Here is a 12,687-nt window from a genome sequence, read left to right as displayed (position 1 = left end):
CAAAAAAATAGGGGAAAAAAATACTCCCCCAAAAAAAAAAAAAAAAAAAAAAAAAGCCCAGGACCAGATGGATTCACAGCCAAATTCTATCAGAGGTACAAATAATAGGAGCTGGTACCATTCCTTCTGAAACCATTCCAATCAATAGAAAAAACAGCAAATCCTTCCTAACTCATTTTATGAGGTCAGCATCATCCTGATACCAAAGCCTGGAAAAGACACAACAACAAAAAAAGAGAATTTTAGACAAATATCTCTGAGGAGTATAACTGCAAAAACCCTCAATAAAATACTGGCAATTCAAATCCAGCTGCATGTCAAAACGTTTATCCACCACGATCAAGTTGGCTTCATCCCTGGGATGTAAGTTTTGTTCAACATCCACAAATCGATAAATGTAATCCTTCACATAAACAGAACCAATGACAAAACTCACATGATTATACCAATAGATGCAGAAAATGCCTTCAACAAAATTTAACACCATTCATGCTGATAACTCTCAATAAACTAGGAATTGATGGAACACATTTCAAAATAATAAGAGCTATTGATGACAAACACATAGCCAATATCATACTGAGTGGGCAAAAACTGGAAGCATTCTCTTTGAAAACTGGCACAAGACAAGGATGCCCTCTCTCACCACTCCTATTCAATGCAGTGATGGAAGCTCTGGCCAGGGCAATCAGGAAAGAGAAAGAAAAAAACGTATTTAATTAGGAAAATGGTAAATCAAATTGTCCCTGTTTGCAGATGACATGACTGCATATTTAAGAAACCCCTTCATCTCAGCCCAGAGTCTCCGTCAGCTGACAAGCAACTTCAGCAAGATCTCAGGATACAAAATCAATGAGCAAAAATCACAAGCATTCCTATACAACAATAACAGACAAACAGCTAAATCATGACTGAACTCTCATTCACAATTACTACAAACAGAATAAAATACCTAAGAATCCAACTTACAAGGGATGTGAAAGATCTCTTCAAGGAGTACTACAAACCACCACTCAACGAAATAAAAGAGGACACAAACAAATGGAATAACATTCCATACTTATGGATAGGAAGAATCAATATCGTGAAAATGGCCATATTGCACAAGGTAATTTATAGATTCAATGCCATGCCCATCCACCAAGCTACCGATGACTTTCTTCACAGAATTGGAAAAAAACTACCTTAAAGTGAATGTAGAAGTATAAACAAGCCCACATTGACAAGAAAATCCTAAGCAAACATAACAAAGCTGGAGGCATCACAGTACCTGACTTCAAACTATATTACAAGGCTACAGTAACCAAAACAGCATGGTAATGGTACTAAAACAGATATATAGACCAATGGGACAGAACAAAGGCCTCAGAAATAACACCACACATCTCTAACCATGTGATCTTTGACAAACCTGACAAAATCAAGAAATGGAGAAAGAATTCCCTATTTAATAAATGGTGTTCGAAAACACACTAGTCATATGTAGAAGGCTGAAAATGGATCCCTTCCTACACCTTATACAAAAATTAATTTAAGATGGATGAAAGGCTTAAATGTTAGACCTAAAACTGTAAAAATCCTAGAGGAAAACCTAGGCTATACCATTCAGGACATAGGCATGGGCAAGGGCTTCATGACTAAAACACCAAAAGCAATGGTAACAAAAGCCAAAATAGACAAATGATATCTAATTAAACTAAAGAGCTTCTGCACAGCAATAGAAACTACCATCAGAGTGAACAGACAACCTACAGAATGGGAGAAAAATTTTGCAATCTACCCATCTGACAAAGGGCTAATATCCAGAATCTACAATGAACTTAAACAAATTTATGGGAAAAAAAACAGACAACTCCATCAAAACGTGGGCAAAGGATATGAAAAGACACTTCTCAAAAGAAGACATTTATGAAGCCAACAGACAAATGAAAAAATGCTCATCATCGCTGGTCATCAGAGAAATGCAAACCAAAACCACAATGAGATACTATTGCATGTGAGTTATAATGATGATCATTAAAAAGTCAGGAAACAACAGATGCTGGAGAGGATGTGGAGAAATAGGAACACTTTTCCACTGTTGGTGGGAATGTAAATTAGTCCAGCCATTGTGGAAGACAGTGTGGAGATTCCTCAAGGATTTAGAACTAGAAATACCTTTTGATCCAGTGATCCCATTACTGGGAATATACCCAAAGGATTATAAATCATGCTATTATAAAGACACATGCACACATATGTTAATTGCAGCACTATTCACAATAATAAAGACTTGGAACCAACCCATATGTCCACCAATGATAGATTAGATAAAGAAAATGTGGCACATATACACCATGGAATACTATGCAGCCATAAATAAGGATGAGTTCATGTCCTTTTGAGGGACATGGATGAAGCTGAAAACCATCATTCTCAGCAAACTATTGCAAGAAAAGAAAACCAAACATCACGGCCGGGCGCGGTGGCTCAAGCCTGTAATCCCAGCACTTTGGGAGGCTGAGACGGGCGGATCACGAGGTCAGCAGATCGAGACCATCCTGGCTAACACAGTGAAACCCCGTCTCTACTAAAAAAAATACAAAAAATTAGCCGGGTGAGGTGGCGGGCGCCTGTAGTCCCAGCTACTCGGGAGGCTGAGGCAGGAGAATGGCGTAAACCTAGGTGGCGGAGCTTGCAGTGATCTTAATCCGGCCACTGCACTCCAGCCTGGGTGACAGAGTGCGACTCCATCTCAAAAAAAAAAAAAAAAAAAAAAAAAAAACAAACATCACATGTTCTCACTCGTAGGTGGGAATTGAAATAGGTGGGAATTGAACAATGAGAACACTTGGACACAGGAAGAGGAACATCACACACCAGGGGAAAAAAATGGCACTACTAGAAAACAGTATGGAGGTTTCTCAAAAATATATTAAAAATAGAATTAACAGGGCAGGGAAAATCACATACCTGGCCTGTTGTTGGCTGGGGTGCTGGGGGAGGGATAGTCTTAGAAGCACCTAATGTAAATGACAAGTTGATGCATACAGCAAACCAACATGGAATATGTGTACCTATGTAACAAACATGAACATCATGCACATTTACCCTAGAACTTAAAGGATTATATATATAGATGTCATCATCAAAACGGTATGGTAGTGGCATGGAGACAGATATATAGACCAATGCTATATAGAATAGAGATCCACAAAATAAATTTATACATTTACTGCTATCATAGTATGGGTAGTTGAGCCCTCCACACTTCATGTTAAAATTTGATCCCCCATATTGGGGGTAGAACCTAACAGAATGTGCTTGTGTCATGGAAGCATATCCCTCATGAATAGATTAATCCCCTTCCTGAGAGGGGAATGTTTATTAGTTCTTATAAGAGCGAGTTGTTTAGCAAAACCTGGCACTCCCCCACATCCCCTCTTTGTGGACTCATCTCTTGTCATGTGACCTTTGCATATACCACCTCTTGTTTGCCTTCTACCACAAGTGGAAGCATCCTGAGAACCTTGCCAGAGGCCAAGTAGAAGTCAGTTCTGTGCTTCTTGTACAGTATGCAGAACTATGATTCAAATAATTCTATTTGCTATATGCATTTTCTAGTCTCATGTATTCCTTTATAACAACACAAATGGAGGAAGATAGCAGCTAATTGACTTTTGACAAAGGTGCCAAGAACACATAATAGAAAAAAGACAACCTCTTCACTAAATGATGCTAGGAAAACTGCATGTCCACCTGCAAAACATGAAACTAGACCCCTATCTCTTACCATACACAAAGTAAGTAAAAATGAATTACAAATTTAAAATAAAGACCAAATATTATACAATTCCTAGAAGAAACTATAAGAGGAATGATTTGTGACATTGGTCTAGGCAATGATTTTTTTTTTTTTTCTTTTTTTTGGATAGGACTTCAGAAGCACAGCCAACAAAAGCAAAAGTATATAAATGGGTTATATCAAAGTATTGAACTTGTGCAGAGAAAATGAAGCAAACAATAGAGTGAAGAAACAATCCACAACACGAAAAAAATTTGCAAACTATGAATCTGACAATGAGTTAGTATCTCAAATATACATAGAAGTAACATCAGTCAATAAAAATTAATTACTAATTTGATTAAAAAATAAGCAAAATACCTGAATAGACATTTCTCAAAAGAAGACTATCAGTGACTAAGAAGTATATTGCAAAATGCTCAAAATCACTAATTATCAGGGAAATGCAAATCAAAACTAAAATGAGATATCACATCACCTTTGTTATGGCTATTATCAAAAAGATGAACAAAAAAAACAAGTGTTAACAAGTATGCTGAGAAAGAGGATCTTTTATAAAGTGTTGAGGGAAATGCAAATTATTACAATCAGTAAGGAAAATGGTATGGTAGTTTCTCAAAAATTGAAAATCAAACTACCATATGACACAGCATTTCCATTACTGGGTATATATTTAAATAAACTAAAAAGTCATAGAGATAGCTCTCCTTCTATGTTTACATCACCATTATTCATATACCCAAGGAATGAGTCAACCTAAACATCCTTTAATGAATAAATACATAAGCAAAATATGGAAAAAATATATACATATATATGTGTCCATTCCATTGGATATATATATGCTTTCTTGAATATATATATTCAATGGAATGAATATATATATATATATAATTGAATATATATATTCAATGGAATTAATATATATGTAATTGAATATATATACACACATATATTCAATGGAATGGATATATGTATCATGTGTGTTTATCTGTATAGCCATAGATATCAAATCCATTATATATATATCCATTCCATTAGATATATATAAGCGCTATTTCTATTATATATTAACTTTTTTATAGCTCAATAGCATTCCACTGGAGAGAGATATATATATTTTTTCCAATGTGTATATATATACATTTCATTAAATATATATATAAAAGAATGAAATTCTGTCATTTGTAGAAATATGAATCAACCTGCCGAGCGTAATGTTAACTGAAATAATCCAGGCAGAGATAGCATGGTATCCCTTATATGTGGAATCAAAAAAATTAATCATAATGGAAGTAGAGAGTAGAATTGTGGTTACTAGAGGGTGAAGAGATAGTAAGGAGGGCGATGAGAAATGGTGGATCAATGGATTCAAAGTTATAATTTGGAAGAATATGTTCTGTTATTATATTAAGTTGTTGGGTAACTATAGTTAATAGTAATGTATTATATATTTCAAGATAGTTAGAAAGCAGGTTTTTGAATGTTATCACCACAAAGAAATGATAAACATTCAGATGATGGGTTTATTAAGTATCTTGATATAATTATTATACAATGTATAAATGTATTGCAATACCACAGCATTTCTTTTAAACATGTGCAATTATTATATGTCAAATTTTAAAATAAAATAAAAGAAATATTTAGTGTAAGACTAAATATTTAGTGTAAGACTAAATTAATGTATCTCAATTAAACTTGTAAAATTATCAGCACGAAAGCTTTTACCTAATAAATTAATACTCTATGGATCCAACTTTTTAAAAAAATGACTTCTATGATCATTTATGTGAGTGTGTGTTTGTGTGTGTGCGTTTGTGTGTGTGTGTGTGTAAAATTTGGAGTGTGAGGATAAAGGCTAATAATAGGCATGGCAGATTACCTATAGAATGATGAAAATTGTCACCTCTCCTTCTGTATCTCTTTTTTAGATACAGATGCCATGACTTACGAGATATTGATTTTCTGGTATAACTTTCCTGGTAAGTAAAATTATATTAGCAATTAACAAATAAAATTGTATTCATCAATACACATCTTACCACAAAGCCCGTAATTTTTCTGGAAATCCTACTGGCTCTGAAACCTTCCTAAAAGGATTTTGATTATATTTCCGTAAAACAGGAAATGAGGTTTTTCTTTTCACCCTGTAGCGATTGGTAAACCTAGTATTGTTACCATAGCTATTGTGGTAAATTCTTACAATTTTATGTTGTCTAGCTATGCATTTAAAATATAAGTTGAACTTTCCCATAGCAGAAGCAGGTCTCAGTCAACACTGACTCTACTTAAAATCTTCCACCTCCTTCCATTTCTTCAATGTGTTCAGTCAGTATCTTTGCTTACACACTGCCTCCTGATAACCATCCTATAGGACATCTAGATACAACCCACTTGGACTTGCATCACTGATCCTCTGTACTCCACAGTGACTGTGCAGATATGCCAAAGTGACTACCTTTCAGTCTCAGAATGCCTCCAAGGAACTTGTGCCTGCTTTCATTAAACCTCCCAATTACAGTTCCCCACTGGAAACCCACGTAGGTAACACCCTGGATCCCAGTAAACATTTTGGAACACAGGTCCCTCACTCTCTTTCTTGGTCTTCATTCATTGTCGAATGTGCTTTTCCCAGAGAACTTTCTTATTCCCAGTGTCCCTGTAAGGGATGCTGAACTCTTCTCTAGAAATGGTGAAAGTGCACAGATTCTGTTATTTTATGCGTTTGGTTAAGTTTCTCCTCTGTTTCTCACTTGACCAACACAAACATAACGTCTGGCCTGGTCACGATTTCCTATAGAGTGGTTACCTTTGTAGAAATAAAGAAGACATAGAACATACAAGAGACACATTGGTGTCTTCCAATGTAAACAAGTTCCCTATAAGAACAATCTTGGTATAGATTGCACACTTAGGCATTAGGCTGTTCATCACAATAAAAAGTATCTCATGAGAGGTAGATTATGAATTTCCATGACTAAATACCCTGGAACCTTGTCAGGTCAAAGCTAGAGCTAATAGCCACTTTTGGGACAATGAACTCAAGACATACTTACAAAACTATTAAAAATCGAGAACAGCTATTACTCGCTTTTGCTTCTCAATACTGTTTCAACATTCCTTGAACTATAATTTTTTTCCTCTAATCATTTAGGAATATAGTATACAATTTTGTTTTCACTCAAAAAGAAACCCGCAGGCTGCAAAATCATTTCCATGAGCTCTACTTTGTCCTGATGACTATCAATATTTAGATTTCTGTCTACAGAGATTGCAACCTTGTTTTTCTCAAGTGGCTTTTATAAAACCTCATCTAAAATTCTCATGAGCTCTAAGTGGATAGTCACAATACAGAATTCATCACACAAATCACAAACAAGATTACTTCTAAGTACTTATTTGAGTAAAACCCATCACTATCTTTAAACACGTAAACATTCCATTTATAGAAAATTTCCTTTATTTCTTGTCTTCCTTCATCACTTATTTTCTCTCACTCACCAACTCCTGTGGAATGTATCCAATATGTCTCATGAAAATACGATTATTTCTGTACTATCATGACAAATATCCTTGTTCATAAGCCCAGTTTGATTGTGAGAAAGGATTGAACATTCTTTTTAGTGATCTTCATGGCTCCAACTCTGTACTAATTCAACGCATTATCCAAACTATTGTAACACTAGTATTTTAAAATTTATTCTAATCATGACATTCTTCTGCCTACTTTCTTATCGTAATGCAGAAAACACATATATCACCTGTAAAAGCCCCTGTGGCATGGAAAATAAATACAGAGTTGCAAACAGAAGACATTCAACATCATCTTTCTATAACTAAGGTTGTAATCTTTCAGGGGAAAACAAGTCATGTCATAAAGTACATAATATTCCTTAATATAATAGTCCTACCTTAGGCAAAGGTTTGGCAGGTTTACAGTGCAATCCTCCTACAAACTCAAAATTAGGTTGGTATGGTTGAGGATATTCAAAATCCCAATATGTTCGTATTAGCCATATCTCAGCTTTTCCCACAGTCTCACATAATGTAGTGGGCCTTCCTAAATAAAATAAATAACAGAATGAATTAACATACAATTTAAATAAAAATTTTACCACTAATTTTTCAATAAACTATTAAGAAAAAAATAAGTTTAAGTCCTCTAGAACAGCATGGCTTTTAGATGTCAAATGAAAGGGAGAATTATTGAAATAATACAGAAGAAAAAAGAAAGAAAGGAAAAAAGAAAGAAGACAAAGAATGAAAGGAGGGAAGGAAGGAAGGAAGGAAGGAAGGAAGGAAGGACAAACAGTTATATTTAAGTGTATTTTCACAACTTAAAAAAAGACACAACTCCAAAATACAAATAAATTTATTACTCATTTTTTCCCTCTCCAAGTTAATTGTAGATGATAGATGAGTCCCACAATATCTTCACCAAATAACATCTCTGTGTTTTCTAATCTATAGTCAGAGGTGTATCTTTCCATAATCCCACCAGGATCAGTTCCCTTTAACATGCTGAATTGAATATCATTACCTTAATTAATAGGTTATCATTTTATTAGTAGGAATTCCTTGACTAATTTTCACCCATAGCAATCCTCTTTTTGGGTTGTGAAGCACCCATGTACATACTATGATTATCATATACTTACTGTAGTGTTTCTCTCAGATGATGTGTTTTGAAGAAAAACACAGTTTCAAGATTTAATTTTACACTTTTAATCAGAAGAATGGCTAACTGCAAATAATGAAGTAATTTGTATCTCTTTACAAAAACATATTTTGTAACTGATAAAAAGATAAAACCCCATAAGAGAATTCTTTTCTCTTTAAAATTCAAATCAAAGTTGGTGGTGTTATACACCATAGTGTGGAGAGCCTCTTTATTAAGGTCATCACATTTTAAGGTTTGGAGTTATTTCCTAGGTCATAAATCCAAATGCCTTTAATTTGATATTGAATAAATTGTACTGAAGATACTCTGTTTGAAGTTACCAGAAATTAGAATAGAGCTATCTCTCAACTTCCAAGCAAATGCATTTACCTCCTCTAGATTTGTTGTTTTCTGTGCCTCACATGCTACCTGCATTACCATCCTCTAGGTGTTTTTAATTAATATGATATTAGTTCTCATTTCAGAAAGACTCAGTTTTGAACAATTGGAGTCATTCAATATTTTAAGGATAAATATGCAGTAACGTGTATAAAGACGATCAACGGAAGGAAAATTAAATTTGCTTTTTATATTAAAGTAGATAAATTACGTCTTATTTGAAATGCCATACACACATGTCTTGGAGATATTGCAGGTTAAATTTCAGTTCATCTCAATAAAAGGAATATGCCAATAAAGTGATTCACACAAATTTGGGTCCCAGGACATATAAAAGTTATGTTAACCATATCTTGTAGTCTTTTAGCTGTGCAATATCATCACGTTTAAAAAACAATGCACATACCTTAGTTAAAAGTATTGCTAACAAGTGCTAATAGTCAGATGAGCTTTCAGCAAGTGAGGTTTTGGTTGTTGTTGTTTGTTTTTTTTCTGGTGTAGGATCTTGCTTCGCTGTTGATTACTGTTGATTGATCAAGGTAGCTGGACAATTTTTAAAATTATACAACAATGAAGATTTTTGCATGAATTGACTCATCTTTTCATGAAAGATTTCTCTGTAGCATATGATGCTGTTTCATAGCAGTTTACCCATAGTAGAATTTCTTTCAAAATTTGAGTCAGTTCTCCCAAACCCTGATGCTGTCTTATCAACTAAGTTTGTGTAATATTCTAAGTCAGTTGTAGCCATTTAAACAACATTCATAGCATTTTCACTGGGAGAAGATTCCAACTCACGAAACCAATTTCTTTGTTCATCTGCAAAAGCAACTGTTTAAAAGCATCTCTTCACCTGTTTTACAGGTTTTAGTTTTATCATGATATTATAGCAATTTAGATAAACCTTCAGGCCCACTTATAATTTTATTTCTTTTTCCATGAACACCCCATCCACAGTTAATTCCTCAAATGATGGCTTCGATCCCTCAACATCATCCAGGAGAGTTGGAATCAATTTTTTCCAAACTCTTGTTAATGTAAATATGTTGAATTTCTCTCATGAATCATGAATGTTCTTAATGGAATCTAGAATGAAAATCCTTTTGAGAAGATTTTAATATACTTTCTCTATTAGTGAGAGCTATAGTCTTACAAAATATATATCTTACATAAGCCTTGAAAGTCAAGGTTATATGATCCATGGAATGTAATATGGATGTAATGATAGCAAGCATGCAAATGATATTAATATCTATACATCTTAATCAGATCTCTTTGGTGACCATGTGAATTGTCGATGAGCAGCAATATTTTGAAAAAAAATCCTTTTTTTTTTTTTTTTTTTTGAGCATTAGGGGTCAACAGTGTGCTTAAAATATTCAAGTAACCATGTCATATACAGATGTGAATATCATCCAGGCTTTGTTGTTCCATTGATAGAACACAGAGAAAAAGTAGATTTAACATAATTATTGAGTCCTCTATTAATTATTACAACAGTAAATGAGCATTGCTTTAACTTTGTTTACCAGTTGTTTTAGCCCATTACAGGAGATTCAGCCTGTTTTTATGTAGCTTTGAAGGCCAAGTATTAGCCTTTTCCTCTTTTAGCTACGAAAGTTTTTTTTTTTTTTTTTTTTTTTTTTTTTTTTTTTGAGACACGAGTCTTGCCTGCCACCCAGGTTGGAGTGCCAGTGGCCGGATCTCAGATCACTGCAAGCCCGCCTCCCGGGTTTACGGCATTCTCCTGCCCTCAGCCCTCCCAAGTAGCTGGGACTACAGGCGCCCGCCTAGTCAGCCCGGCTAGTTTTTTGTATTTTAAGTAGAGACAGGGGTTTCACGTATTAGCCAGGATGGTCTCGATCTTCTGACCTCGTGATCCGCCCGTCTCGGCCTCCCAAAGTGCTGGGATTACAGGCTTAAGCCACCGCGCCCGGCCAGCTACGAAAGTTTTAAATGGCATCTTCTTCCAACAGAAGGCTGTTTGGTCTACATGGAAAATCAGTTGTTTATTGCAACCACCTTTGCTGAGAATATTAGCTAAGTCTTCCGCATGACTTTCTACTGATTCACATTGAACTTTTACATCACGTAGGCAGTTTATTTCTGTAAGCTTCATTAGTCAACCTCTGCTAGCTTCAGTCTGTTTTCTGCACCTTCCTCTTCTCTCTAAGACTTCATGCAATTGAATAGTAAAGGTTTTACTATGTATCAGTTTTTAGCTAAAGCCAAAACTTAAGGCAATGTTGTGGCTGGTTTAATTTTTTTTTTTTTTTTTTTTTCTTTTTTTTTTTTTTTTTTTTTTTTTTTTTTTTTTTTTTTTTTTTTTTTTTTTTTTAAGTGGTTTTGCTCTATCATCTGGGTTGGAGTGCAGTGGAGCAATCATAGCTCACTGCAGCCTTGGACTTCAAACTGCTGGGCTCAAGCCATTCTCCCACCTGAGCCTCCCAAGTCACTGGGATTACAGATATGAATCACTGCAGCCAGCTAGCTGATTTGATTTTCTCTCCAGACAACTAAAATTTTCTCCATATCTGCAGTGATAATATTTATTTATTATTATCATTTGTATGTACACTGGAGTAGCACTTTTAGTTTCCTCCCAAAACTTTTCCTTTGCATTCACATTCTGTTTAACTGTTTGGTACAATGGTGTAGGTTTTGGCCTGTCTCAGTCCTTTTTGTTGCTATAAAGGAATAACTGAGCCTGTCTAATTTGTAAAAGAAGAAGGTTTTTATTTGGCTCACAATTCTTCAGGATATACAAGAAACACGGCACCATGGCACCAACATCTGCATCTGGTGAAGACCTCTGGTTTCCTCCACTCATTGCAGAAGATGTTAGGAGCCAGCAAGTGCAGTGATCAGAAAATGAGAGATTAAGCAAGAGAAAGAGGGTGGATGTTCCTGGCTCTTTTTAATAATTATCTCTCCTAGTACCTAATAGAGTGAGAACTCCCTCACCCTTTTCCCCAGGGAGAGCATTAATGTACTCATAAGAGATCTACTCTAATTACCCAAACACCTCCCATCAATACCCACCTCCATTATTGGTGATCGAATTTCAACACAGGATTTTGTAGAGACAAGCAAACTCTATCTAAACTATAGTACTCGTTAAACTTATTTCTTTCTACATTTTGATTTAAATTGAGAGAACTGCTAGTTTTCTTTTCACTGGAACATGTAGAAGTCATTGTATGTTATGTTACTGTGTCTCAGGGAATAGGGAGGCCTCAGAAGAAGTGGGATAGGGAAACAAATCAGTGAAGCAGTTAGTACATGCACAACATTTATAATTAAGTTTGCAGTCTTATACGGGAAGAAACCAAGGTGTCCCCAAGCTGGTAAACATGTAACCATCAAAGAAAACTGATCCAAGATCACCATAACAGATATAATAATGAAACATTTGAAAAAGTCCAATAAATACCAATATGAGATAGAGTCAAAAAGTACATATTTTCTGTTGGAAATATTATGCAAAATTGATTTGCTTGATGCAGGGTTTTCAAAAATTTTTAACTTGTAAATTTCATTTTTTGTGAAGCACAATAAAGCAAAGTATAATAAAATGAAATATGCCTGTGCATAAGAACTCATGGAAATAAAACCATGAATTGAAATTGATTGATATCCTTTTTCCTATAGTTGTTTTAATATGTACTCTTGATTTAGACTCACAATAGGTAATCCTATAAAATATATAATAATCAATAATTTAGTAAGTTGGAGCTATGGAATAAATCTAGTTATTAATTTAATTTCTTATTTCAAGCTGCTCAATGATCAAGTGAAATGATTTTTAAAGACTCCGTCTCAAAAAAAAAAAAAAAAAAAA

The 12,687-nt window shown here is 34.6% G+C and overlaps 1 protein-coding gene across 1 annotated transcript in view; it reads right to left on the bottom strand.

Moving 5' to 3' along the window:
* LOC108536930 (UDP-glucuronosyltransferase 2A3) overlaps positions 1 to 12,687 on the bottom strand; it is a 26,380-nt gene that overhangs the window by 11,651 nt on the left and 2,042 nt on the right. Inside the window, 1 exon segment of the mRNA XM_017884027.1 lies at positions 7,699 to 7,847. Within this exon segment, the coding sequence (XP_017739516.1) occupies positions 7,699 to 7,847 (149 nt within the window).

The sequence above is a fragment of the Rhinopithecus bieti genome, unplaced genomic scaffold (assembly GCF_001698545.2).
Source record: "Rhinopithecus bieti isolate Rb0 unplaced genomic scaffold, ASM169854v2 scaffold_14002, whole genome shotgun sequence".
Taxonomy (NCBI): domain Eukaryota; kingdom Metazoa; phylum Chordata; class Mammalia; order Primates; family Cercopithecidae; genus Rhinopithecus; species Rhinopithecus bieti.
The sequence above is the reverse complement of the archived record's forward strand: the minus strand, read 5'-3'. Positions and strand labels throughout refer to the sequence as shown.